Source organism: Dipodomys merriami, unplaced genomic scaffold, assembly GCF_024711535.1.
Source record: "Dipodomys merriami isolate MVZ:Mamm:240054 unplaced genomic scaffold, mDipMer1.0.p SCAF_56, whole genome shotgun sequence".
Lineage (NCBI taxonomy): Eukaryota > Metazoa > Chordata > Mammalia > Rodentia > Heteromyidae > Dipodomys > Dipodomys merriami.
In genome coordinates this window covers 8976773-9004479 of record NW_027206135.1, presented here as the reverse complement: position 1 = coordinate 9004479, position 27707 = coordinate 8976773, and the positions used below count along the sequence as shown (strand labels likewise).

The 27707-nt window shown below is 41.7% G+C and overlaps 1 protein-coding gene across 1 annotated transcript; it reads right to left on the bottom strand.

The window, feature by feature from the left end:
* Positions 1–5053: 5053 nt before the first annotated feature.
* Positions 5054–26624, bottom strand: Fcrl4 (Fc receptor like 4). Its single transcript, XM_070000001.1, has 11 exons — positions 26534–26624; positions 20451–20705; positions 18247–18501; positions 16895–17179; positions 15854–16141; positions 11666–11767; positions 10630–10657; positions 9725–9807; positions 9447–9515; positions 6970–7001; positions 5054–6880 (listed from the first exon to the last, which is right to left on the bottom strand). Exons 1-11 carry the CDS (start codon positions 26586–26588, stop codon positions 6767–6769), a joined length of 1566 nt encoding a protein of 521 aa, XP_069856102.1. The 5' UTR covers positions 26589–26624; the 3' UTR covers positions 5054–6766.
* Between the last annotated feature and the right edge of the window lie 1083 nt (positions 26625–27707).

Here is a 27707-nt window from a genome sequence, read left to right as displayed (position 1 = left end):
TTTTCAGGCCCAGTAGTCTTCCCAACTCAGCAGTAGGATATTAGAAATTCCAATGGAAGGTTCACAAATGAGTTACATAGAATTTATAGAAAGAGAGAAGGTATTTGAGTTCTGTTTGATTCTAGGTCAGTTCTCCATTGGAAAAGCCTTCTGTGACAGAGATCCTCATGGCTTGTGATTTGTGCAGGCCTCACATTCAGAAGGTCCCCAAGATTGATTCAAAGGTTCTGCTGCTGCCATCTTGAAAATACTAATTTTATCTTTGCATATGTGTTGTGAAAATGAAGTTGAAGAGACAATAGTCAGTGTGTGAGCTCAGAGCTGCCTGCAGAATGCATGTGCCAATCTGCCTTCCCTGCTGCCTGTTTGCAAACAGCAATTGAAATGTGCTCTGAGTTCAGACATATGGACTCACTCAATGCAGAAGTTCAGGGAGACTCAAAAGCAAGTAGCAAGTATGGTAGACTGTCGACGGCTGACACCCCTAAGAAGCTGTACTTCCATTTGAATTAGAACTTTCTTCTCATTGAGACCCTTAAACATAAAGGAACACTTTCTCATCCGTTCTTATATTACTTGATGTTATCTGTTTTACCTCCAGTGAGTATGGTAGTTAATCACTTAAGTTAACAATAACACAAAAGGTAAAAGGAACATGGAAACCTGGGATTGCTTTACCTGTCAGTCTTTCCTTACTCACCAATAAGCCAAAGCCAGAAAGTATTGCTAGAATATGTGGTGCATTGTTAAGAAATGAAATAAAAATAGTTGTTTGAAGTTGGATGCTGGTGGCTCATGCCTATAATCCTAGCTACTCAGGAGGCTGAGATCTGAGGATCGTTGTTCAAAGCCAGATCAGGCAGGAAAGTCCATGAGACTCTTATCTCCAAATAACTTCCCAAAAGCCGGAAAGTGGAGCTAAAAAAACTAAGTGATACTCACCAGATACTATGTTGGAAATGAGCTATACAACTTGGTGGGGAGGGGAAAAACTGGGAGAAAATGAGGAAGAGGGTGACAATGTTCAAAAAGAAATGTACTCATTACCTGATTTATGTAACTGTAACCCCTCAGTACATCACCGTTACAATAAAATTCAAACAACAAAACAAAAAACAAAACCCAGCAACTAAGGTATAGTAACCAGACCCTGAGTTCAAGCCCTAGTACTAGCACAAAAGAAAAGAAGGAAGGAAGGAAGGAAGGAAGGAAGGAAGGAAGGAAGGAAGGAAGGAAGGAAGGAAGGAAAGAAGGGAGGGAGAGAGAGAAAGAGAGAGAGACAGAGAGAGGGAGGGAGAGAGGGAGAGGGGAAGGGAAAGACTCATAAGACATTATGTTGGAAATAACCTTTACAACTTGGTGGGGAGGGGAGTGGGGGGGGATGGGGAAAAAACAAGGGAGGGCTAACAATGTTCAACAAGAAATGTACTCATTACCTTATGTAACTGTAACCCCCTGACATCACCCTTATAATAAAATAAAATAAAATTTAAAAAAGAGAAAGAGAGAGAGAAAGAAAAGAAAAAAGGAAGATATTTGGGTGTTTTTTAAAATTTTGTACCTTTTCTACTGTTCTGATAAGAAAAAAATATGTACAACAGCTATAAAATAGAATAGCTTACTTTTAGTGATTCCACTTATTAACTGAATGATTTTATATTTGCAGGAAAAATCAGCATTATAAAGTATATTGGACAGAAGCATTCATTTTAATACTTAAAATTTTTATACTTTCTTCTCTTAGAATAGCATTAATACAGTGCATTAGAAAAGTCAAGGAAGAGATCACAGAAGAAAGGTAAAACTTTATACTCTAATCTTTTCATGGTACTTTCTCTTGCTTTATTGTTGTTGTCAGTCATGGGGCTTGAACTCTCGGTCTGGGCACTGTCCCTGAGCTCTTCAGCTCAAGGTGAACATTCTACCAGTTGGGCCACAGTGCCACTTCCAGTTTTCAGGTGGTTTATTGGAGATAAGAATCTCACAGACTTTTCCTACCCAGGCTGGCTTTGAACTGGGATCTTCAGATCTCAGCCTCCTGAGTAGTGAGGATTACAGGCATGAACTACCAGCTCCTGGCTTCTCTTGCTTTTTGAATAAGAGATCTTGCATTTTCATTTTGCACCATGCCCCACAAATCATGTAATCATTTTGCATCTAATTCTGTTATTTATGTATTTGGTGCTGATCCTTGACCTTAAACTCTGGACCGGGATCCTGTCATTTATCCTTTTTTCCCCAGGCTAGTGCTCTACAACTTGAACCATGCCTCCTACATCTAGCTTTTTGCTAGTTAATTGGAGACAAGAGTCTTATGGACTTTCCTGCTCAGGCTGGCTTCAAATCTCAAATCTCAGTTTTCAACCTTCAGAATAGCTAGAATTACAGGCATGAGCCACTGTCACCGATCTCTGTTCTCTTTTTCACAGTCCTTGGGCAGCCTTCTGAACAACTCTATAGCTTTTGAATGGATGTGTTCTCCAGGAAGGAGGACCCTCTTCAAAGAGCCAATTTCCTTTTCAAAGGAAATTCTTATTTATTTATTTATTTATTTAGGTCTGGTCGTGGGGCCTGAACTCTGGGCCTGGGGGCTGTCCCTCAGCTTTTCAGCTCAAGGCTACCGCTCTACCAATTGAGCCACAGCGCCACTTCCGGCTTTTTTCTTTTTGCTTATGTGGTGCTGAGGAATCGAACCCCGGGCCTCAAGCGCTCTACCACTGAGCCACCTTCCCAGCCTGCAAGGAAATTCTTATTTAAATCAGAAAATAATAGAAGTCAACTGGCTTGAGGTTTTCCCCTTTCCTCCCCATCCCCCCAGCTCATGTAAATGTTTGAGGTACAATTTTTCCATGCCTCTGGGAAGTCCAACAAACCAGCTCACTTTGCATAAACATAAATGATATATTTATCCTGGAGTTCCTCTTTCTGTGGCTCTTGAAGTGACATTTTGGTGGAGGCTTGTTTTTAGATCTTATTTCAAGTTCACACTCAGCCTTAGAGATTTTATTAGATATGACCAACAGCAAGAACTGGGGATGGAGCTATCATGCACTGATGGAAGATGGTGCGTACAGGAAGACACAAAGATGCATATATATATATATATGTATATATATATATACACACACACACATTTATATGTATGTATACATATACATATAAATGACTATATGTATATATGAAATATATGAGGGATAGTAGACATTAGACATTAGACACATAATGTTCTATCTTGACTCAAGTGAAGGCAAGGAGTTGTCAGTACCACACAGGATTATTCAAGAAACAACAAAAAAAGGTTAAACCACCAAGTTTTGATTGGGAGGAAGTCAGCCAATGTGATCATCTGCCCTGGTTGAATATCAAGCAGCTTTGTCTTTTTCCAGTTACTGCAATGATTACTCAAAGGGCTCAGGATGAAGTGGGCTAGTAGAAGATGAGAAGTTACATGTCACATAAGTCTGTGCTCAAACAAGGCTGCTCTGACCACCATCAGCTGCCCAGTCAGAAGTGGAACTGAGAGTCGGCTCCTTGGAGGGCAGAGTGCTATGTGGTAGTATTGTTTACATTGAGTCCCTTCCGTCTTGGAAGGAACAATGATTCTCTTTACTGAAAGATCATTCTTTCATTCAAAAACAGGGGTCAAGCTGGGCGCCGGTGGCTCACGCCTGTAATCCTACCTACCTGAGGAGGCTGAGATCTGAGGATCACTGTTCAAAGCCAGCCCGGGCAGAAAAGTCTGTGAGACTCTTATCTCTAATAAGCCTTTAGAAAACTGGAAGTGGTGCTGTGGCTCAAGGGGTAGAGTGCTTGCCTTAAGCTGAAGAGTTCAGGGATAGTGCCCAAGCCCAGAGTTCATCCCCCATGACCAACAAAACAAAAACAAAAACAAAACAAAACAAAAGGGCTGGGAAGGTGGCTCAGTGGTAGAGCTCTTGCCTTGCATGCCTGAGGCCCTGGGTTCGATTCCTCAGCACCACATAAGCAAAAAGAAAAAAGCCAGAAGTCGCGCTGTGACTCAAGCGGTAGAGCGTTAGCCTTGAGCTGAAGAGCTGAGGGACAGCACCCAGGCCCAGAGTTCATGCCCCACGACTGGACCCAAAAAACAAAACAAAACAAAAAAACAAACAAAAACAGGGTCAAGGGGCTGGGAAGGTGGCTCAGTGGTAGAGTGCTTGCCTTGCATGCATGAGGTCCTGGGTTTGATTCCTCAGCACCAAGTAAGCAGAAAAAACCAGAAGTGATGCTGTGGCTCAAGTGGTAAAGCGCTAGCTTTGAGCTGAGGGATAGTGCCCAAGCCCAGAGTTCAGACCTCACAACTGGCAAAAAACAAACAAACAAACAAACAGGGGTCAAGCTGTGCGCTGGTGGCTAACACACATAATCCTAGTTATCAGATAGCTGTAATCCCAGCTATCTCAGGAGGGCGAGTGAGATCTGAGGGTTGTGGTTCAAAGCCAGCCTAGGCAGAAAAGTTCATGAGACTCTGAAAAAAACACTCAGAAAAAGATGGAAGTGGTGCTGTGGCTCAAATGGTAGAGCACTAGTCCTGAGCACAAAGAGGCTCAGGGACAGGGTCCAGGCCCTGTGCTCAAGCCCCAGGGCAAAAAAAAAAAATGTATCAATTACCTTCTATGTTCTGGGCATAGTTGTAGATGTCTTGGGTTATATCAGTAATGAAAGGGGAGTAGTTTCTAAATTTCTATGTGATTCAGGGTAGACCTCAAAGCCTTCCTGGGTAGAAAAGCACTCTAAGCAAAGGGAACAGCCAGTGTAAAGGTCTCAGTGTGCATTTTTGTGTTATGTCTGCTCAAGAAGCAGCAAGAAGATTGTGTGCAAAGAGGAGAAAATAGGAGATGAGATCAGAGAGCCCCAAGGACATAGACTGGGGAGACCTTGTATACTCTTATGGACCTGGTTTTAGTGTGAGAAAGCAGCCACAACAGCCACTGTGCTGAGAATGGACTGGGAAGGAAAGAGGCAAAGAGACACAGACCACTGCTGCAATGGAAGTGTGAGGTGCTTCGGTCAAAGGTGATTGACAGTGTCAACGTCTGGGTATAGAACTTTAACTGTTTATTGTATAAAATTGAAAACATACAAAAGTAGAAATAGTATAAGGCTCCTTCCTGGATGTTGTGCTTAATACCCAGCTTCAGAGATGGCACACATATTGTAAGTGAGGTATGGTTCAAGAGATAGCAGGCCAGCCAGCAGGCCAGCCTTGAGCAAAAAAGCCAAGTGAGGGGTGAGGCCTTAAGCCCCAGCACCAGCACAAAAGAAAAGGAAAAAAAAGAAGGAAGGAAGAAGGAAGAAAGAAAGAAAGGAAGGAAGGAAGGAAGGAAGGAAGGAAGGAAGGAAGGAAGGAAGGAAATGTCCCCTACATGGCCAGTCCCATCTCATCAATACCTTGCTTATTTTCCACACCCTCCCCTCATCAGATTACCTCAAGTCAAATTTATCATTTGGTTTACTATTTTAATATATATTCAATCCACATTAATACCTTTAATATTTCAGGATGATCCCTACAAATTAGTACACTTTTGTTTCTAGTAAAAATGACATTTCAATTATAAAGCTTAAAACAATATATTTAAACAATTTACTTGGGAAGTTCATACAATATAAACTAGCCAGCTAGATACTTCTGTCTGTCTGAAACACCATAAAAAGATATTACAAGTAAGTCAGGCACCTGTGGCTCACATGTGTAATCTTAGCTACTCAGGAATCTGAGATTTGAGGATTGTGGTCCTAAGACAGCCCAGGCAGGGAAGTCTATGAGACCTTTACCTCCAATAAATCACAGAAAAAGCCAGAAGTCGTACACTGGCTCAAGTGGTAGAGTGCTAGACTTGAGCAAAAAAGAGTCCAGGGAGAGAACCCAGGCCCAGAATTTAAGCCCCATGACTGGCAAAAATCAAAGAAAAAAAAGAAAATGAAAAACAACAAAAAAAAATTCAACAAATAAGCTGGGCATAGTACATGTCTGCTGTTCCAGCTACATGGGAATATTGGAAGGAGGACTCTGGTCTGAGGCTGGACCTAGGCAAAAACAAGGTCCTATCTAAAAAATAACTAAAGCAAAAAAAAAAAAGGTTGGTATTTGGCTCAAGTAATAAAGTGCCTGTCTAATAAGCATGGGGCCCTGAGTTCAAACCTCAGTACTAACAACAGCAACAAAAACCAGAAAGAGAGATTTTTGTCCCAAGTGACCTTAAGATAATGTTCTTGTTTGGGAAGCTCAGCCTAGAGATTACTTCTCCAGTTCTCCTGACTTTTTCTTTTTTGAATTTTAAAAAGTTTTTGTCTTTAAACGATTTGAGGTGGATAGTGTGAACATTGCAGGCAGGGGAGAGAGGCTATATATTTTCTGCCATACACCTGCATAGCTCCTCACAGTTAAACCAGTGGATGCAGAAGACTCTGCAGAATTACGAATGTGTTAAACACAAATCCAGAGTGCTCAATCTTTTCTCTTTGTGCAAGTCCCAGCTCAGAGAAATGTATGCTTCTGTTTTTTGAGCTCGGTCCTTCTCTTTCACCATTTCCCTTCCCTAAATCAGTGACTCAGGAATACAATCTCAGAGCAGGTAACAGAGTCTTCCCCTAACTGGACCTGGTCCTTTTAGAAAAGTATTTCCATGGACAGCCCATTACCACTTCAGATTGATGACCAGAGTGTCCTGGGTGGGGGGAGAAATACTGACTCTCTGGTCACTCTAGAGCCTTGACTGCACTGGGTCTCTAGATCAGGTTCAAATCAACTGAAGACATTTGTATAACATTCCATGTCTTCATCCTTGGAGCGGCTGACCTCTTCTGCTGGGTTAGTGGAGGGCTGTATCTTCACCTCAGAGTAGACAATTGAGGTCCTCTGGGATGAAGAGAAGATAAATGAAGAACTGGAAAGAGCATGGCACTACAGCAAGTGTCAGGAGAGAAACAATGGGGAATGAAACTTACCTTTTGCTCTAGCGAAGTCCTGGAGGCTCTGGCTACAGAGGGAAAGACAAATCACTGAATCATTAGCATGAAGATACACTTAGAGCCTAGTCTGGTGGCTTATGTCTCATAGTCTGGGGCCATTTGACTCTCTCCACTGATGGCCATAATTTTCCCACTTCAGCTCCTCAACTCTGTACAACCCATTTCATTTCCTGTTTCATCATTTCTTAGCCCAGCCCTCTGCAAGTTCTTCTCAAGCTTCATTGATCTGTGAAGTCTCTTCTACCAGATGTTGATGTATTATTTTTCCACTTTGTTCAGTTCTTGCTTCTCTTGAGTTATGGTCCATCCATCTTACCCTCCCCAACAGTTTGGTAAATTCCCATAGAGCTCTCTATAGGTCTATCCTGTGAGAAAACTCCCTCTTATATATGCATGCTCTAGTTCTTGATTTTGTTGACAGAGTTTGTGCCCCCTAATCAGTCCTGGGGCTTGAACTCAGGGCCTGAACACTGTCCCTGAGCTTCTTTTGCTTAAGGCAGCACTCTACCACTTGCCACAATGCCACTTCCAGCCTTTCCTGTTTATGTGGTACGGAGAAATCAGACCCAGGGCTTCATTCATGCTAGACAAGCACTCTATCACTAAGCAACATTCCCAGCCCCTGTTGACACAGTCTCATAGGGGTAAAGCCATAGAGAGGCATGATTTGTTGGACTACATATACTAGAAATTAGGAATCCCAGAAAACAAAGGGAGGAATCATTGGAGCACCACAGTATTTTTTTTAATTGTAAAGGTGATGAACAGAAGGATTACAGTTACATAAGTCAGGTAGCCACAGTAATTGTATGGAGAGATTAAGCCTGAAAAGGAGATACCCTCCCCAAGGTTTCTGTTTCTGTGTATTCTTTTTTTTAATTGTGAAAATACTGTACAGAGGGGTTACAATTACATGGGCAAGATAATGAGTACATTTCTTATCAAGCATTGTTGCCTCCTCCTTTGTTTCTCCTTATCATCCCTTCCCATCTCCCCTCTCCCCACCCCCTGTCCTATTTCAGTGTATTCTTATCACACATTTTGGGATCATTGGTATTTTTAGTGATATGACAGAAGCTAGGTAGTCTATCCCCGGAATAATGGTCAGATGCACAGAATTTTGCTTATTATTTCAGGGACTTTATGCAAACCTGCTGCATAAAGTGAAAGATTTTTTTCTACAGATCATCAATGCCTCAAGTGCCTAAAATATATCTAGTCTATCAACAGAAATGGTGCTTGGGCAAATATGTAAAGGAGTGTGAAGAAAGACTAAATGATCAAGGTAGCTCTGTAAGATAAGCTAAGATGTACTCAATCAATCCACGTGGATGACAGTTTTAATTCTGCTGTTCAGAGTCCCTGGTTCATGGGAGGGCTTCAGATAGCAAAGTGATAGACAAAGCAAAGGATGTGGTGACACATATCACTCAGATGTAGAAAAGGCTAGGCAAGCAGCAAATATTAGAGCAAGACACAAAACTTGGTCTGAGCTTTGACTTTTTCTGGCTTTGTGACCTTGAGAAAGTGCTCAGTCTCTTTAACTCCTACACACTTGATTTGTAAAAAAAAAAAAAAAAGGTTCAGCATTAAATTATAAGTGAGATAATGATACCAGAGGTTTAAATTCCCAAGGCAGGTGCTATACCTGGATTTATTAAAGAAACAGAACTGCTTATTTCCTTGACTCTAGGAGCTTGGGTTAATCAAACAGAGCAAGAAAGCATAGGGAGAAAAGAGATTTTAAAAAGTAGATGTCTGCCTAGCATCGATGGCTCATGCCTGTAATCCTAGCTACTCCAGAGGCTGAGATCTGAAGATTGTGGCAAGGTGAGAAAAGTCTGTAAGACTCTGATCTCCAATTAACCAGCCAAAGCTGGAAGTGGAGATGTGGCTCAAGTGGTAGAAGCACCAGCCTTGAGTAAAATAAGCCAAGCAGGAGTGTGGCAAGGCCCTGAGTTCAATAAAACAAAAAAACATAATCTATGGCACACTGCAGAATGAATGATAAGCTATGCTATTGGATACCTTATATGTACTTTCAACTCAAATATTCTCAATTTACAATAAAGTTATTGGGACATAGCCCTATGAAAAATGGAGGAAAATTTTTATATGCTATATATAAATGTTCTCAGAGTAGTAACTATCATGGTAAATACCTTACAAATGTCCATTCATTCAGACCTAGAAACAATCCTAATAATACACTATTAGGATCATAGTATCTCTTAGAAGAATGCTTAATTTTTGTTTTGATCACTAGTAAAGATACATTCCATGTTTTTCTTCACTCTTTAGAATCTAGGCTCCACACAATAGGAATTTTTGTCTGCCTTGTTCATTGACTCTTCATACACTTACAGAGTACCTAGCATATAGGATGTGCTCAAAAACTGTCTACTGGATTAGTGAACATAGTTTGCAGCCAGAATCTCTTCCCAGAGACATACCTTCTTCTTCTCCTCTTAGCCAAATAGTCTGGATCTCAGAATACACCAAGTCACCCTCTTGGTATTGCACTGGAAAAAAAGACAACATTTTAGGCTGTGTTGTTCATGTTATAAGTTGCAAATGCCTCTTCCCAAGCATTACCTCTATTCTTCTTGGACACACAATGAAGCAATTGTTTAAGGTGAATATCTGAGTTTGGGGAACTGTAGGGAGCTGAGGTTGACTCTGAGGACTCAAAGCACATTCTCTTTCCAGCTTTGTACAGAGGAGTCCTTACCATTCACATACAAGGGTTGCAGTTGGACCTGGGCAGGGCAGATGGACCGAGGGGACTCTCCAGAGGCAGGGTTGGGAGGGCTCCTGTGAAATGTAAAATCATGTGATGATCTCTGGAGCATTCTAACAGGTACAACATGAGGGGACTCCAGTGAAAAGTCAATAGGAAAGAGAAGGGTTTTATTGGTGCTTCAATGGGCTGTATAGAGTCAGATTGTACTTTTGAAAGAAATCCAAGGATTATGGTATGAGCAGGCTGCCTGGGAAAAAAGCCAGACAATCTTTGACATCTGAGTGACAGTGGTCTCATGGAATGGTTCCAATAACCAGCCTCATCATCAGGAAGTAGTGACTAAGTGTCTTCACACTGTCACATCTGGACAAATCAAAGAAAAATTAAACATAACCCATTCCCTAATTCCTGGCTATCACCTAAGACTAAGATACTGACATAGACAATATTTTCCAAACTGAACTCAAGCACACAAAGTCTAATAAATACACATGCATGTTTTGGGTAATAATAAGAATATTAGAAACTTAGACTTCCCTGAAAAATGCAAAGCATTTATAGAAAATCTGGAACCTAGTCATTGTGTCTATTGGCATAGTAACAGTCTAACTACCGGACCATAGGTATCAGAAATATTCTCTTCCAACTCATGTAAATCAACACTCTTTGGGACCATGCATTCACTTGAATGGATTGATTTCAGATTTAAAAAAAACCAATCTAAATAATATGCAAAATGAATAATGTTATGAACACACAAGAATAGTTTTAGGAAGCCTCATTTTTGGTCTACTCAAGAAACATGAAAGTGGAAGTACCTAGCCATAGGATCTAAAAGAAATAACTTGATCAAATTTTGCAACCTCACACAGTTTTGCATATTGTACACTTACCTAGTTTCTTCTTCCTGGAAATTATTTCCTGAAAAATGAAGCAAAGACACATTCACGTCAGCAGAGGAAGCTCTTTCTCAAAGACTTCACATAGTAGAGCTACACAGACAGGTCATTTAGAAGTTAACACAAACGTGAGCCCAGAAATGATCTTCATGAAATACTGTGAAAAAGGATTGAACAAAACATATAGATTTCTGAGGCCAGTACTACACATTCCTGAGTTAGATGTGCAACGATTTGAGACCATTACAACTTAAGGGCGTTTCGACATACCTCTATAAATAAATATTGATGAAACAAAAAAAATTACTCTTACAGAGTAGTGAGCTTTCACTGGATTTCAAGGAACATTTGTGGCTGTGGCCATAAGAACCTCAGGTCCCCACTCAGGTTGGAACTCAAATTCCAACTCAGGTTTCTTAAAGATTATTGTGGTTGGGGTTCAAAACTTCTATGTCCAGCCTAGTACTAGAGTTGAAGGATGAGTGGAATGTTCTAAAGCTAAAAAAATTTCTGAGTCTGTCTTCTATACCAGGCTTTCTGGCATTTGAAGTTAGCCTGTCCAAGGCTTGGGCAGAAAGCCTTTGGAATCACGCATGTATCTGGGGCAAGGAGGCTGAACAGTGGGGAATAAGGCAGCTGACACACAAGATGGAAGGCTCCAGCTTCCACCCAGAGAATCCAGCTTCCTCACCAGCTTCCATTCTGTCTTTTCTTCAGATCCCTCTAGTTTACTTTTAATATCTTTTTATGGTAGGTTTCAGATAGAAAGAAATATCTAGCTGCCTCATTTGTATGAACTTTCCAAATAAATTGTTTAGATAAATTGTTTGAAGCTTAACAATCGAAGTCTCATTTTTCCTCTACCTGTTAATTGAGACTTAATATACTAGAGTGGCTCTAAGTAGCTTTATCCACTTGGGGCTATTTGGGAAATTGCCCTTTAAGGAAGAGATGTGGGTTTGTGTGATTGTCCGGATGACATGTGGTGACTAGGTAGGGACCCCAGCAAAGGTAAGAAAGGAGTACAAACCTGATTTCCTCCAGCTCCAGCAGAAAAACAGCAGGAGAAGAATGCTGAAGAGGCCTCCAGCAGCTCCCAAACCCATGAGGTTGCTTCTGTTGCTTGGGATCTCTAAGGGGAAAGAGCCTGTGTGAGCCCCAGAAGAAAAACTTAGCGCTTGAATTTGCCATGCAGTCCTGGAACCTTTCCTCATTTTGACTGGGATCCTGCACCTTACAGACAAAAAGATATAAGGGATGAGGTGGGACTTGTAAGGATGCCTGGGGCCAAGGTATGGACAGAAAAGTTCCTGCGTAGACCAGAGTGACATGGGAAATAGCCCTTTCTACCTTCGGTGAATCAACTCAGAAATGAACAGATTAGGAAGAATTTGTGTGTGTGGGGGGGAGCATCCCATATTCTTGTAATCTAGTTTCTTGGACATCTCTCCAAGATACCTAGTAAGAGATTATATGATTGGAGAACCAATAGATTTGTTCACTAATAGAATCTCTGATATTGGAAGTTTCTGAGTTTTCTATAGTGCCCATTTTAATCTGTTATCCACAGCCAGAGATTTCATTCCGTGTATCTACACACTTATCAAACATTTACTGAATCCTAGCAAGTAGTAGCCTAGGATCTAGCCTTGAGGATTCAGCCAGTAAACATAATAGTGAAGCTCCCACAGCTGTGGAGCTTAGGGGCTGGAGAGAGGAGACAGCAATAAACAAATAAATGGAAGGGATGGAAGGTAAGAGCAGGATCAGGGGACAAAGAATGAGATGGCAGTGTTGCTTTCCATACTGATTCTCAGTCCCCAAGTAAGCCAAATTTAGACTTCAGACACCAGTACTCAAGAATTATAGACAGGGAGCATCCATACATCAGAGCAAAAGCAACAGTAAGATAATTCCCATGGATTTAATCTGATTCCTGGCCTATGGGCCAGCAGGTGACTTTTATCTTTTCATTCTGCCCTTCCTGACAAAACCAACAAATCTGTCATTTGACCTATGACGGTCCTACCTACAAATAGTGTTCAGGGGGCAGCTAGCCTGGCCTTCCCATCATGATTGCTCAAGAGGCGGTGAGGAAGGGAACAGGGAAAATTCAGGAACACAATGGCTTGGCCCCTGCATCTTATGTTGCCTGCTTGGGCCTCTGTCTGTGCAAAATGAAAATCATCTATACCCATGCTTGGAACTAAATGGTGAATCTTAAGAGAAGTTTTAAAAATCAGTCTTAGAAAGGATTCTAAAACCATATTATTGGGCTAGGATCCCATCTCTTCTACTTACTAGCTGCGTGGCTAGGGAAAATGATTCAATCTTCTCATATCTCAGTTTTTCCCATCTAGAAAATGGGGGTACTTATAGCATTTGTGTGTGTGTGTGAGAGAGAGAGAGAGAGAGAGACAGAGACAGAGACAGAGACAGAGACAGAGACAAAGACAGACAGAGACAGAGACAGAGAGAGAAAGAGAGAGACAGAGACAGAGACAGAGACAGAGAGAGAGAGAAAGTGGCCTAGATCAGAAGATGAGAACTCATTCCAGGATCTGCTTCTCCTAAAGCAAGAGGAGTAATTTGCACTTAAATATGTATTACCAATAGCTACTGTAGCCCTCCTCAGGATCAGAACCTGTGTGGTCCCTGAGGCACAGTCTGCAGTAGGAACCACTCCCTACCTTCAGAGTCACTCTGCATTTTCATGACATTGCATGCTCTTGGCAGCTTTTAACCTTTCTACCCCTCCCCATCTGCTTCCTCTTTCCCTACCTTGATAGTTGAAATTCCCTTGAAGTGCTGTGGACTGCAGTCTTTCTCCTGAGAATGATACCTGAAGTTTCTGCTACCCAAGCTGCTTCTAGACTAGGATGCATACTCTTCTATAGCACCTGGTTCTAGGAAAACATCTCAATCACCTGACCTGGGAGGGCCCCACTTGATCACCAGACTTGCCCCCAAGGGAGGTGAAGGGAAAATTGAGCAGCAGCTGGGCCTTTAGTATGGCAGCCCCTTCCCAGAGCCTCAAACCTTTCAAACTGAAAGGTTTAGGTTCATGACTTTGACTGTCAGAGTTGACTGCTTATATAAATAGCACAGCTCCCTGCCTACTTAGCATGGTTGATGGTAGGGACTTGACAGTGTGGCACTTCTGCTGAGAACTTCAACATGATTATCCATCTCTCTGTGCTGAAAGATTTCAAGGTTCAACTCTGTGTCATGTATAAACTCTGTGACTATGTGCAAATTACCAAATCTCTTTGAACTCTCTTTTTCTGTAGAATGCAAACAATAATAGCTTCATGTTCTAGGATTATGACTACAATGAACAGAGACAATGAAAGTAAAACCCATCCATTCCATATATATTTATTGAATGCATGAGCTTAGCCAAACACTGTTCTAGGCATTTGACATACAATCGTGGCTAAGGTGAGGATCCACCCCTGTGAGCAACACAGGGTACATGGTAGTGTTCCTGACCTAGTAGTTAGTGATAAGTTCTGTGGAAGGGGAATAAGCAGAACTAGGAGAGGGAGAGTTGGGAAAAGGGCTGTTAGTTACATTGTATGGAGGAAGTAAGGGGTGAACATGAGGTTATAGAGAAAGAGCAATATGAAGGTCCTGGGAATCTAAGGAAGAGACAGAAGTGTCTGTTGTGAAAGTGATAGGAAGAGAGTGATAGAAAATTGAGTCAAAGTGAGGGGAGGAAGGCTAGATTCGACAGGGCCTGGTGAGTCACTGGGAGGGGGGTTGGCTGTCATTCTGAAGGAGACAGAAGCCAGGGAAGGTTTTGTTTTTTTGTTTTTGTATGGTTGTTTATTGTAAAAATGCTGTACAGATGGGTTTCAGTTACATGAGCAAGGTAATGAGTACATTTCCTATTGAGCATTGTTGCCTCCTCCTTTGTTTTCCCCCTACCATTTCCTTCCCTCCCTACACAACTCCCTTCCCCTCCCCCCCCCCCCCCCCCCCGCCCCAAGTTGTAAAGTTCGTTTTCAACATGTTTTTTGTTGTAGGCCTTGAACTCTGGGCCTGGGCACTAGCACTTCCGCTCAAAGCTAGTACTCTACCACTTGAGCCACAGGGCCACTTCTGGCTTTTTCTGCTTATGTGGTGCTGAGGAATCAAACCCAGGGCCTCATGCATATAAAGAAGCATTCTACCACTGAGCCACCTTCCCAGCCCAGGGAAGGGTTTGAACAGGAGAGCAACAAATTGTAATTTTAGAGTTCTTTCTGGTGTTGTATGGAGAATACAAAGAAGAGCAATGAGTTGAGCAGAAGACTGGGATTGCAACAATCAAAGCAAGAAATTTTGGTGGTCTGGGGTAGATAGTGGTGGCTTTCAGAGAAAATGGGAGGATTGAAGAGAGTAAACTTTTTGGAGGAATTTTATTGTAAAGAAAAGCATAATTGTGTGTGTGTGAGTGTGTGTGTGTGTGTGTGTGTGTGTGTGTGTGTGTGTGTGTGTGTGTGTGTGTGTGTAACAAAAGAGCTTTATTGGGTGACCAGATATGCAACTTGAACCTGAGATGAAGGAGGAATTGAAGCCCAATAGAAACCATTTCCTAGGTGTCAAGGTTGTTGACTAAGAAGCTGCCTTGGCTTCTGGGACCAGAGAAAATGAAGGCTATGCACTACAGCTGGTACTAGCTGTAAACAAGGCTGTGAGCTGTTTATTATTTCCTCAGTGGACCAAGCTGGGCTCTGTCTATTGTCTGTGCTTGGAAGTTTCATAACCTGCCCGCACACAATTTGGTAGCTTGTCATCCCTCAGGCCTGCCCCAATAAAAGACTGCCTTAGGCCTTTGATTCTGTCCACTTTGAAGCTACTGTTCTGATACCCTGTGGATGATGTACTGAAATGAGAGGTGTAGCTGACACTTTGGTGACAGAGCTGTGTCCCACTGCTGCTAATGAGGTATGGCTGTTCTTTAAGATGAACACGCGATGGACCAAAGAACACACATATAAAATCACCTCAGCATGGTCAAAGGGCTCCTGATCAGCATTACTCCATGGTCACTTTGCTCAGACATGGTTGAGTTACTAATAAGCAGCAAGAAGCAGATGTCTGTCACAAGGAAGGATGGCAATGTGGAAATCAATAAAGAAGATTTGTGTCACAGAGTCATGCTGGCTCTGCCCACTCCTAATTTGATGTAGTCTATGGAAAATAAATAAGGTCAATGGTGTCTAAAACTCACCTCTCACAGTGATGGTCACCACCTCACTGTGGACAGGGCCATAGCTGTTGTCAGCTGTGCAGTAGTAGCCGCCGGCCTGGCTCTCCCTGATGGCAGGGATCTCCAGCTCTGCTCTCTGGGAACGCTCAGTTTTCCTCCCCAGACTCTCCTTCATGTTCTCCCTGTGCCAGGAGAACGTGGTGTACCCTGTGCCTTCCGCCATGGAGCAGACAAGGACCAGTGTCTCCCCTTCAACTGCTTGGCCTCCTGGGGGCTGAGTCTCCATGGAGACTTGGGACACAGGGATCCCTGGGAACAGGAGATGGTAGATGAGGGCCAGGCAGGGAAAGGAAGGGCTAAAGTGTTGTACAGGGCCACTTTATATGTGACTTTAAGACATGCCTCTCAACAAGAACTAGCATTGTGATCAGTGGGATGGGTTTTTGACTTAGAATATCAAATGTGCTTCATTTTCAATACCAAAGCCCCAGGAACAATCATAGACTTTTCCTGGAGATGCATTAACATTTTGTCTGATCTAACTGGTGGTCTAAATTATTTTTGAGAAATAGGAGGGTAGCAACAGTGGCTGTTAAGCACTAGGCTGGAATCTACCCGCTTCCAGAAGCACTGCATTGACATCTATGCCATCTATTCCCATATTTGAATGTATATGTGTGTGCCTCTTCTTTTGTGCTGAACACACACATTGAATTCAGAAGAAGTGGACATTCATTTTCTAAATAGCTTGGCATTGTGGAATCTACCCACTCAGGAGCAGAGCATCTTGTTCTCATGTTCTGTTTTCCCCAGGCCTTATATCTAACTCCATGAAGCAACCCTACCACTTCAATATGACCAAGCTGGCAAAGACTGAGTTTTTAGAGAAATAGAGATGGAATCTAACTCTGTTGTTTCTCACTACTCAATCTTAGCCTGGCATCTCTATAAAGATGACAAAACCCATCTCTGATGGACTGTGTCTATAGCTATGGGGCCAGAAGGAGCAGAAAGAGGCAAGATGTCACAGCCTCACTCAGGCTACCTGGGTGCTACACTTACTCTGCACGCTGATCTCTAGCAGGAGACTGTGTTTGCGGACGCTATGGGTCATGGTTTCGATGCCACAACCATATAATCCCGAGTCTTCTTTCCAGATGATTGGGATCTGGAGCTCTGAGGAGTTGTTCCAACCTGACAGGATGACTCCTTTGTCTCTGAAGAAGGTGAAATGAAGGGGAGTGTCTAGTCGCTCTGGATGAAGATGTGTTTCACAGGTCAGGTTGACAGAAGACCCCTCCATAGGCTGAAAGGCTGTGGCATTCAGCTTTGGACGTGGAAATAGTTCTAGAAGAGAAAAGTTAACTCTCTCTCTTTCTTTCTCTCTCTCTTCTTAAGACCGGGACTCATACTTGGAATCTGATACTTTCAATCATTAGCTAAGGCTCCAACAACTGAGCCATGCCTCCAACCTCTAAAAGGGTAGTTATTTCTTTTCTTCAAGTTCTCAACTGAGGAGTACTTAGCACTCTAGAAGAAATAGGAAATGTCTGACTGATAAACTTAATAAGCTCGCCATTGTGTTTGCCTTCTCTAGGATGGCTCAAGTCTAGTCATTCTACTTTCTCTGCCTCCCAGGATACTTCTGCCTGTCACTTATGTGGAGTTTTGATAGTAATATAAACTCCTTATATAATGCCCAATGTTTCCAACTTTGACATTATTAAATTAATCTATACAAAATGAAGGTTTTACTTTGAAATTTTGAAATTATTGTTTTTGGTGGTGGTGGTACTGGGATTTATGGGCCTTGTATTTGCTAGGAAGGTGCTTTAACACTTGAGCTACACCTTTAACCCTTTTTGACTCTGTGTGTGTGTGTGTGTGTGTGTGTGTGTGTGTATGTTTGAACTTAGGGCCTGGACACTGTACCTGAGCTTGAGCTCAGGCCTGGGCACTGTCCTTGAGCTTCTTTCGCTCAAGGCTAGCACTCTATGATTTAAGCCACAGAGCTACTTCCAGATTTTTCTAAGTAGCTTATTGGAGATAAGAGTCTTACAGACTTTCCTGCCCGGGCAGGCTTTGAGTTGCGATCCTCAGATCTCAGCCTTGTGAGTAGATAGGATTGCAGATGTGAGCCACCAGAGCCTGTCTACTTTATTTATTTATTTTTAAAAACAGGCTCACATGTTTATGATGTGACCAGACTAGACCACCACAGTCTACCTATTTGCAATTCTCATGTAGCTAGAATGACAGGCTTGCATTATCATGTCCAGTTTGTTTGTTTTTTAATTGGTTGAGATAAGCTGTTGTAAACATTTTTGCCCAGGCTGGCCTCAAACTTTGATCCTCCTATTCTCAGCCTTCTGATAGCTAGGACGGAGGGCAGCCAATCACCATATCTGGCTTACCTTGAATTTTAATAACTTTGGGATTTGATTCAAGCACATGATTTTTGTCCATAAATCCAATGCATTGGTAATGGCCACTGTTATTTAAGCTTGCTCTTGGAATAGAAAGATCCAAGCTTTTGTTAGATTTATAGAGTGTGTTTCCATTCCAAATATATTTGACAGCAGATAGTTTCTTCTTCCCTTGTTTTTGGCACCTCAGAAACAATGTGTCTCCTTCAAACACAGAATGTGGAGCCTGCAAGATTAACAAACCTGGAAACAACAGAGATAAGAGTGCATCCTTTAGGGGGCTCTTTTCTTCTGCGTGCCTTGAATTACAAAGATTGTCTTTGATTGTCTTTTCTTCTTCAAAAGGATTTTGTCTCTAGAAACAAGTATATTCTACTCCTTCAAAGCCAGTGTGTCACACTTCAGATACAAATCCCATATAAACCATAAACGTATTTATACAGTCATTCAAAGATAGACTCAAACTATAAAGTTTCTAATAAAGACAAGAAAAAGCAGAGGAAATATGGCTTAAATCCCCTGACATCATAGAATATGGGAAAAATCAACATCAACATTCTCCCCAAATCTCAGAGTAGGGGCTATGAAAGGAGTGGCTTGTGGAGAAATATACAAGGAAGTAGTTCAGTCATGGGTGTTTTTTAGTGGAGTTATTGTCAGAGACACAATTCTAGGCTCAAGAGACAATAAAAATGACCCTTTATGGAAATCATTGTATTATTCTGGGGCTTGAATTCAGGAACTCAGGCTTTCTGCTCAAGGCTAACATTCTACCATGTTAGGTTTTTTTATTATTATCATTTTTATTTATTTTTTTATTTTTTTATTTTTTTGGGTCCAGTCGTGGGTCCTGAACTCTGGGCCTGGGCGCTGTCCCTCAGCTCTTCAGCTCAAAGCTAGCACTCTACCACTTGAGCCACAGCACCATTTCCAGCTTTTTTCTTTTTGCTTATGTGGTGCTGAGGAATCAAACCCAGGGCCTCAGGCATGCAAGGCAAGCGCTCTACCACTGAGCCACCTTCCCAGCCCATATTATCATTTTTAAATAACTGTGGAGAATTCCTCTTTCTCCAGGCCTGTGCCCATGGAGGTGATCCAAGTCTTTATGTCTAAACTAAGTAAAACTGCAAAAGGAGGTTTTAGGCCAATCAGACAGAAAAATAGGAATGAAGAAAGGCCAGCTCCTGGAAGTGGTGCTGTGGCTCAAAGTGCTAGAGCACTAGTCTTGAGAGAAAGACTCAGGGACAGCATCCAGGCCCAGAGTTCAAGCCTCATGACTGACAAAAATGATAAAGAGAGAAAAAGAAAGGCCAGCTATCAGACCAGAACAGATGAGGATGAAAAGCCTGAGGTTGGAGATTTCTGCCCTTCTTTCCCATCTTCTGTTTTTGCTCAGCACACATGTACATGATTTCTCCTTTACAAAGCTATAAAATCATGCAGGGGGGCTGGGGAGGTGGCTCAGTGGTAGAGCGCTTGTCTTGCATGCCTGAGGCCCTGGGTTCAAATCCTCAGCACCACATAAAACAGAAAAAGCTGGAAGTGGTGCTGTGGCTCAAGTGGTAGAGTGCTAGCCTTGAGCTGAAGAGCTGAGGGACAGCGCCCAGGCCCAGAGTTCAGGCCCCACGACCGGACCCAAAAAAAAAAAAAAATCATGCAGGGAAGGTCTCAGATAACTTTCTTCTGTGCTACATAAAACTAACTTACTTCCTTGACTATGTAAGTGTGCATAGATGTTAGCTCATGTTAAGCATTTTAACCAACAAGCAAAAAAAAAAAAAAAGGGAACCTTCAATTTTCAAGTGAAAAACAATGAAGAAAACTGTGAAGTTGATAGGAGACAAGGTAAAAAAAAAAAATAGATGGGAAAAGAGAAGTGTGCATCAGACAGGTACCGATAGCTCACACCTGTAATCCTAGCAACTCAGGAGGTGAGATCTGAGGATCACGGTTGAAAGACAGCCTGGGCAGGAAAGTCCAAGAGACTCTTATCTCCAATCAACCACCAGAAAACCAGAATTGGTGCTGTGGCTTGAGTGGTAGAGCACTTGCCTTGAGCTGAAGAGCTGTGGGACCAGAGTTCAAGCCCCATTACCAACCAAAAGAAAAAAAAAATTAGGAATGAAGGATTCAGTTCTCTCAACCCCGAGGAAACCAAGATGAATCCAAAGCCACTTCTTTGTCTTTCTCACCTGTAGAAAAATACAAGTGCACAGGGTCACTTGGAGGTGAGCCCCGAACCTGGCATCTGAACTTTCCAGGTTCATGGACCTTCAGGGTGTTGCCTAAGATTTCTCTTTCTTCCTTTTCCCCCCTGTAGTTTGCATGGTACCATTTTGTTTTCTCTGGTTTGTAGGAGTGAAATCCTTTGCAAGTCAGGTTCACTGTCTCTCCGAAGAAGACTGTGGTCCATGGAGGATGAAGGGAAATCACAGGTTTCGGTAGAGCTGCCAAGGAGAGAGAAAGGGAACTGAAATGGGGTCCCAGCCACAGAGATTCCTGAGAGGATTTGGAGAACTCCCAATGATACAGAGAGGGACACTGCTTCCCTATGGCCTCTGATCTTTACTTTCTATTTGACCTTACTTTACTGAAAGGTGCAGTGGCTGCTTAGGAATTTACAGGAGTAGGTAGATCTCTCAGATACTGTGAGAGGGGCAAGCCTAGGGGGCCTATTTACCATTGATGAATGATAAGAGGCTCTAAACTCTCTTATCTTTTCAGGTAGGCAAGTACCTCAGCTACTATATGAATATTACACTTCTCCTGACTCCCTCCAGGGCTCTTCATGTAACAGATACTTCTCTAAGATAAATGTACCTGTGTGGTGGGTATCAGGATACAACATCGCAAAATACGCGCTTTGGAATATGGATTATTGTGAGAATTGATGGCCATCAAAAGTAAGAAAAGCTCTAAACAATGAATCAATGTTCCTTTTGTAAAGAGAATTTCCTTTGGTAAGATATCTTGTTCTCCTGGACTTTCTCAATGGAGAAAGTAGAAACTTGAATCTGTAGAACAAACTAAAAAACTCTTGGTCAATATACATTTCTGGTCTCCTTCCCATAACTTGCTTCCCTTTCCTCAAAGTCTCAAACTCTGTTTCCTTTGTTTAGCATGAGCAGTAAATAAACTTCAGTCATCTGGCTCACACAGTTTAATGTGTGAATTCTGTGTATACATTTATAGCTAAAACTTTACTTTCTCTTTTGAATTGTCTTTTTATCAGTTTTATTCATCAGCTCTAGGCAATGAACCTCAAATGGAAGGAGGGAAACATACATATAGCTCAAGTATGTGGTGAGATGGAGTTTGTACATGGAGGGAAAATAGCCATTTGATGGTCAATTATGCAGTTTTAGGGCAAGGTCCAAGTTGTATTTTACTCATACCAATGAGAAGTCGGCATTGATTAAACTACCATCTGAAGTGCAAGAGTACAGTGCTCCTAAAGACCCAAATATCCAAGACACTCTCATAACAAGAAGATATTACCTGGCATGAATTTGGCCCTAAGATCTTGGAAACATGGAGGGACAGAAGGCGGAGAATTTATGAGCAAATAAAAATCTGAAAAAAACTTAACTCTCCCTATTGTAAGCAAGGGAAGAGACTTTTATCTTTTTCCCTCCTTTTAAGAAATGTTTTCGTTTCTTTCATGCATGTGTTTCTAACTCATTTATAAGATTATTTCTTTGTTGCTTTGTATGTCCCTCCCCCACAGTGTAACCCCCGCTTTCACTATATTTGATGTCAGTATAACATGTGGAGGAGATGGGGACAAACAAGTCGTTTAAGGATTCAGGTGGACCTGTTGCAACAATGAGAAGTACAAAATGTCATGTCAAAACCAGCTTTACAATGTCGGTGTGGGGGGGGGGGTATGATTGGGTGGGGGGGAGGGGGGAGGCTGGGAAGGGAGGTGAAGGGTAAACAAAGGAGGAGGCTGCAATGCTTGGTAAGAAATGTATGCATTATCCTGCCAATGTAATTGTAACCCCTCTGTACAGTATGTTCTCAAATTAAAAAAAAAAAAAAAGAAATGTATTTCTCTGACTCTTCAGATGTTTGTAAATCTTACCATGGTAATTGGCACCTGTTAGTCTCAGCTAAGTCTCAGGTGCTATCTTTTTTGTTTGGTATCCATCTAGGGATATCTTCCTCATCTTCTAGTTCCCATGGGAGAGGAAGTGCCTAACATTGGAAAGCTCACAGTGCTCTAATAGTTGAAACGAATGGTTCTCATCAAACTCTGAGAACTTTGTCTCTCCAAGGAAAAGCCAGTTAGCTAACACAGGTGGTCTCTCCCCCCTCCCCACCCCTTCCATGATAAAGTTACAATGACCTGCTTCTTCAGGTCCTTTTGCTAATTAATGTTTCTCTAGAAAACATGCATGTATGGGTTGTTTCTGTTTGTTTGAACAAAGGAGTAGGATTCCTTTCTGTCTTTTCAATCTCTTAGTGGATTGCCTGTGATGCATTCTGATTTATGTTTATTTGATAATAAAAGTGTTTTCTTCCTTTACTACCAAGGTGAAGAGGATTTTTTTTTGATTAGGGGAAGATTTTGTTTTAAATGATACTTCCCTAATAAAAACCTGTTATTGGGCCTCTTTCTAAATCAGAGTGTTTATCTTCTGAGTTGTGCAGCTTTGAGATTGTGAGGGCTAACAATAAAAATAATTTCCACACAAATTGTTTACCAGGAGACGCATCCTTTCCTGTCACAAAGTTACTCTCTGGCTTGCTCAAAGATCTGTGTTGGGGGTAGGCTAATCTTTCAATGGGAATACAAATGAATTTGTATTGCTATTTATGATTCTGTCCAAGATGCGGTACTTCATGAAAAAAGTTCTGTGGAACCACTGTTCTGATGGCCTAAACTTCTGAGGAATGTGACAGAGCAAAAGTGGTTGACAATTGAGAAGGAGAATTGATAACATAGGAAAACATGGGTCTGGCTCCTGATGGGTAGTCCCAATTCATTTCCCTCTAAAATGCTGCTCACCATAGATTTGAAAAAGTGAGCCTTGACTTTGAGTGCTAGGTTCCCTTAGAGACATTATACCAGGGACTAGAGGGCTGCTTTCATAAACACACTAACTTTTCTCTTGCACATATCTGATGGGTAATTGAACACAGGATAAAAGCTTGATGTCTCCCTTCATACTGTATCAGTCTCCATTATTACTTAAAACATTAGGTCAGATTCTCACTCATGTAGTTGTGTTAATCATTTAAGAGTACTTATCTAAAACTAGTAACATAGTTCTGCATTTACCTAATCTATCTTCTTGAAGGTTGAAGACATAGGAATAACTATTTTCAAGATTTTAGGATTGATCTGATGTTACACACCTGTAATCCCAGCACTTGGGACCTTGAGGCAGGAAGATTGCAAGGCCAACTTGGACTATATAATGTGATTCTGTAATAAAGAAAGACAGAGAAAGGAAGGGAGGAAGGGAGGAAGGGAGGAAGGAAGGAAGGAAGGAAGGAAGGAAGGAAGGAAGGAAGGAAGGAAGGAAGGAAGGAAAGAAAAAGAAAGAGAAAGAGAAAGAAAGGGAAGGGAAAAGAAGGGAAGGGAAGGAAAGGAAAAGATTGACTAGAACATCATAATCAACAGAATGTCACATACCATATTTTACTATGTTGTATTACAGATCACAGGAATGGCACCTATAAGTCTCCCATCATTGTCCTAAACCTGAAGAAGGGCAGTTGTCACCTCAAATAACTCCATTTTGTCTCTTTACTAGGAGTAGGAATCATCTAGCTCTAATCAACTGCTGTTTGCTGTCTGGCTGTGTGTACTGATACTTTTATATGGACTTCAAATGATGTCATAAATATTCAAATAGCCCTTGGGGGAAAAGGTTCCCTGGCCCAGTACCTGTACTTTTCTTTCTTTGTTCTTTTTTTTTTTTTTTTTGGTTGGTAGTGGGGCTTGAACTTGGGGCCTGAGCACTGTTGCTGAGCATTTTTGCTCAACACTAGTGTTCTACTACTTTGAGCCACAGCTGTACTTCCAGTTCTTCTGAGTAGTTTATTGGAGACAAGAGACTTATGGACTTCCCTGCCTGGGCTGGCTTAGAACTGTGATTCTCAGATCTCAGCCCCCTAAGTAGCAAGGATTAGAGTCATGAGCCACCAGTGCCTGGCTTGGAAAGTAGTTCTTTCAAGTTGGCTAGACCCACTATCTTCCCATTGGGACCATGCACTGTCTTATCTCTTTACTGTTCAGAGCCACAACAAATAGCCAAATCTGATCTTCTTGAATCCCCAGAGTGGAGCCCTTAGTCTAAGACTTCAGTAACAGAAGAAAGCTAGGGAGAATGGGGGTTCTAGGGAAAGGATTTTCCTTTATGTTAGAAGAAGAGAAGCACACGGAGAGTTCTTTGACAGCTCCCATTCCCTCTTCTACTGGAGCCCCCACCCTTTCCTGCCATGAACACAGTTATGATGCCTAAAGCTGTGGCAGCCACCACAATTGAAAAAAAAATCAATATGAGATGTATGCCTTTGTTGTGCAAATTGCCTATGTCGTGTAACTTCTGGGAAGTAGAAAGTAAAACAGATTATTTCTATTTGTATTGTTTTATTGTTTTTAAATAAAAAAATCTCAATTTCATGGTGTATAATTTACTATAAAATTTTACATAGAATCTCTTTACATGTGCTTCTTTCTTGGTAGTTTTATACTCAGGTAAGGGAGAGTATTTCCACTGAAGGGGCCTATAAACAACTGTTTTCCCAAAGCTCGAGACTTTAAACATTCTTACCATTTTTTCCTAGAAGAACTACCCAAATAGATTCATTAGTTATGGAAAAATAAGTAATAAAGGCATACCTTTTCTCTACCTGGAAATAAAAGCTGTAAAGTGCTCTTACTGTATGCTTTAGACAAGAATCTAGATGTGAGCAGGGCGCCGGTGGCTCATGCCTGTAATCCTAGCTACTCAGGAGGCTGAGATCTGAGATCGATGTTCAAAGCCAGCCCGGGCAGGAAAGTCCATGAGATTCTTATCTCCAATAAACCCAGAAACCCATGAGATTCTTATCTCCAATAAAACCAGAAAACCAGAAGTGGTGCTGTGGCTCAAGTGGTAGAGTGCTTGCCTTGAGCTGAAGAACGCAGGGACAGCACCCAAGCCCAGAGTTCAAGCCCCATGACCAACAAAAAAAGAAAAAAGAATCTAGATGTGCTGTTTGCTAATGTAAGACATTTGCAAGTATTTGCAGATATAAGTAAGACTTTCTCTTAAAAGTTTGGACAAAGTGCCCTATGTTCTCAGTGAGAATAGCTGTGAGAAATCCTCACCAGCATCCCTGGAAACAGAGAAATGGGGAACCTGAGCAGCAGGTCTGAAAGAAGGGTGGGGAAATCTTTTCTTAGGTGAGTATAGCTAGATTCCTCTTTGATCTGAGTAAGTTGCCCTTTCTATATGCTCAAGGCTCTATGACCTTGCCAGGACCTTCCTAAACTTACTACTCAGTGGGCTGTGAAATTAACCACTTGTAATAACTGAAGCAAATCATTCTGTTTCATTTCCCCATCCTGGAACATTATCAGTGTCTTGCCTTTACTTGAGGGTAGGCAGGGAGCTACAGGAAATGATACCAAGGAGGATAACAGAGGACCCAGGCCCTGCAGGAGACAATGTGCAGCCTGTGAGCCATGACATGCAGGGGGGAACCAACAACTCCCAGGATGCACTTAGTATGCTGGAAAAAAAAAAAATATATATATATATATATCCCACAGAGAATGGGCTTTCTGTTGACCCATAGAATGGACGGGAGTTCAAAGTCATCATGACTTAAGGTGTTAATGAAAAAAAAATCTCAGAAAGTTTGGCTAAAGTGATTACACATGGCTAGGGTCAAAGCTATGGGAGTCCAACCTTCTTCCTATTTTCAAATAGTGGCTTTTTCCCTCTTTTTTTTTTTTTTTAAAGCTATTTTTCCTTTTAGGATTCTCTCTAGTCTATCAGGCTTGCTTGAATCCCACCTTAGGCTAGTGGTACCTCCTTCTGCTGAGAATTCTATGCTGTGTGTCTCTGCCTTCCATGGCAGATTTGGATTGAGAGTGAGTCCCAAGTAGCCTAGCGCTTAGGGTCCCAGTCAACAGAACAACATGTTTTCACATCCTTGTAGCCTCAGGGAAAGGAGGAAGGGGACAACTAGGTTTCTTTACACAAATATTTGAGATAGAGGCAAGTTAGGGCTAGTTACTAGCGATATAACAGGAAAAAAGAAAGCAAGGACTTACCAAATTGTCCACTGACTGGAACTGAAAGGCCAAAGGTAGGCATCAGCACAGACATGGAGCTCCCAGCCAGCTTTCCCCGAGAGCCTGCATGCCAGCCATCTACTTCCAAACAAGAGGAAGAGAAACATACTCAGTTCCACCCACTCAACAACACAGTGGTCAAAAGTTAGTGTGGATTCAGAAAGCCTAGCTTTAATTTTAGCATACATTTTCCAAATTCAGTTTCCTCATTTAAAAAATGAGGACCATAAAAATGAGTTCATAATATACTTGTAATGAGTTAAATTAGCAATTTCTCAATTCATGATTGCTGTCATTTTTAAAAATATGAGGTTGCAGCTGACAGCATCCTCTTGACTCTATCCTCTTCTTGTCTTGTATAAATTATTATTTAATAGAAGTCATTTCCTCCTTCAGTTCTACATGAAGTCCAGTCACACCCATTCATCAAGGCCAGAGTAGTCTTTTTAGATATTACTCTGCTGAAGCAACCTCTCTTTTTAACTTGAAACACTGTCTGCCATAGCTCATATGGAACTTGTAATTTGTTATATAGTATGGGGTAGTGATTAAAAGCATAATTTCTAAAGACCAGTTACGAATTTGAATCCTAACACTGCCACTGTACTAGTATCAGTCATGCTACCCAAAGCTCTGTGCCTTAGTTCATGGAGGTAGGAATTGCAGGAGTTATAGGCATTCCAGCTGTTGATTGATAAAGAATAAGATAGGCTAATACATGAGATATTCTTAGAGCATCATCAGGAGTAAGCAAGAATCAGTTACTATTAATACCCGTATCCTATGATCTGTTGTATAATATTTTCTCTTCTGTTGTCAGACATTCTTGCATTTATATTTTGATGCTCTAATCAAAGTGTCAGCTCTTGAGGATAGAGCTGTGCCCCCTTCCATGCCCTCAGATTTCTGCACTGTCTGTAATACCCACCTCTGTACTATATTGAGAATATCCAGTAATTTGTGGATGCACAAATTACTGAGCTCCCATGACATGCCAAACACTCTAGTAACTCTTCTCTTAGAGTCTAGGGTTATACATGACAACAAGATAAATACACTCTATAAATACTTGATATACAAAAGACTGCCTTTCCAAATTTCCCAGTGCTTTATTCGGACAAATACTGACAAATAATACCAAAAACATGGAAGG

Excerpts from the sequence above, each read along its gene's own strand:
- Fcrl4 (XM_070000001.1), bottom strand. The coding sequence starts at position 26,588 with ATGTCTGTGCTGATGCCTACCTTTGGCCTTTCAGTTCCAGTCAGTGGA. Across the intron at positions 9,808-10,629 it reads TTCCAGGAAGAAGAAACTAG|GAGCCCTCCCAACCCTGCCT; the intron begins GTAAGTGTACAA and ends TACATTTCACAG. Across the intron at positions 6,881-6,969 it reads GGACTTCGCTAGAGCAAAAG|AGGACCTCAATTGTCTACTC; the intron begins GTAAGTTTCATT and ends TCTTCATCCCAG.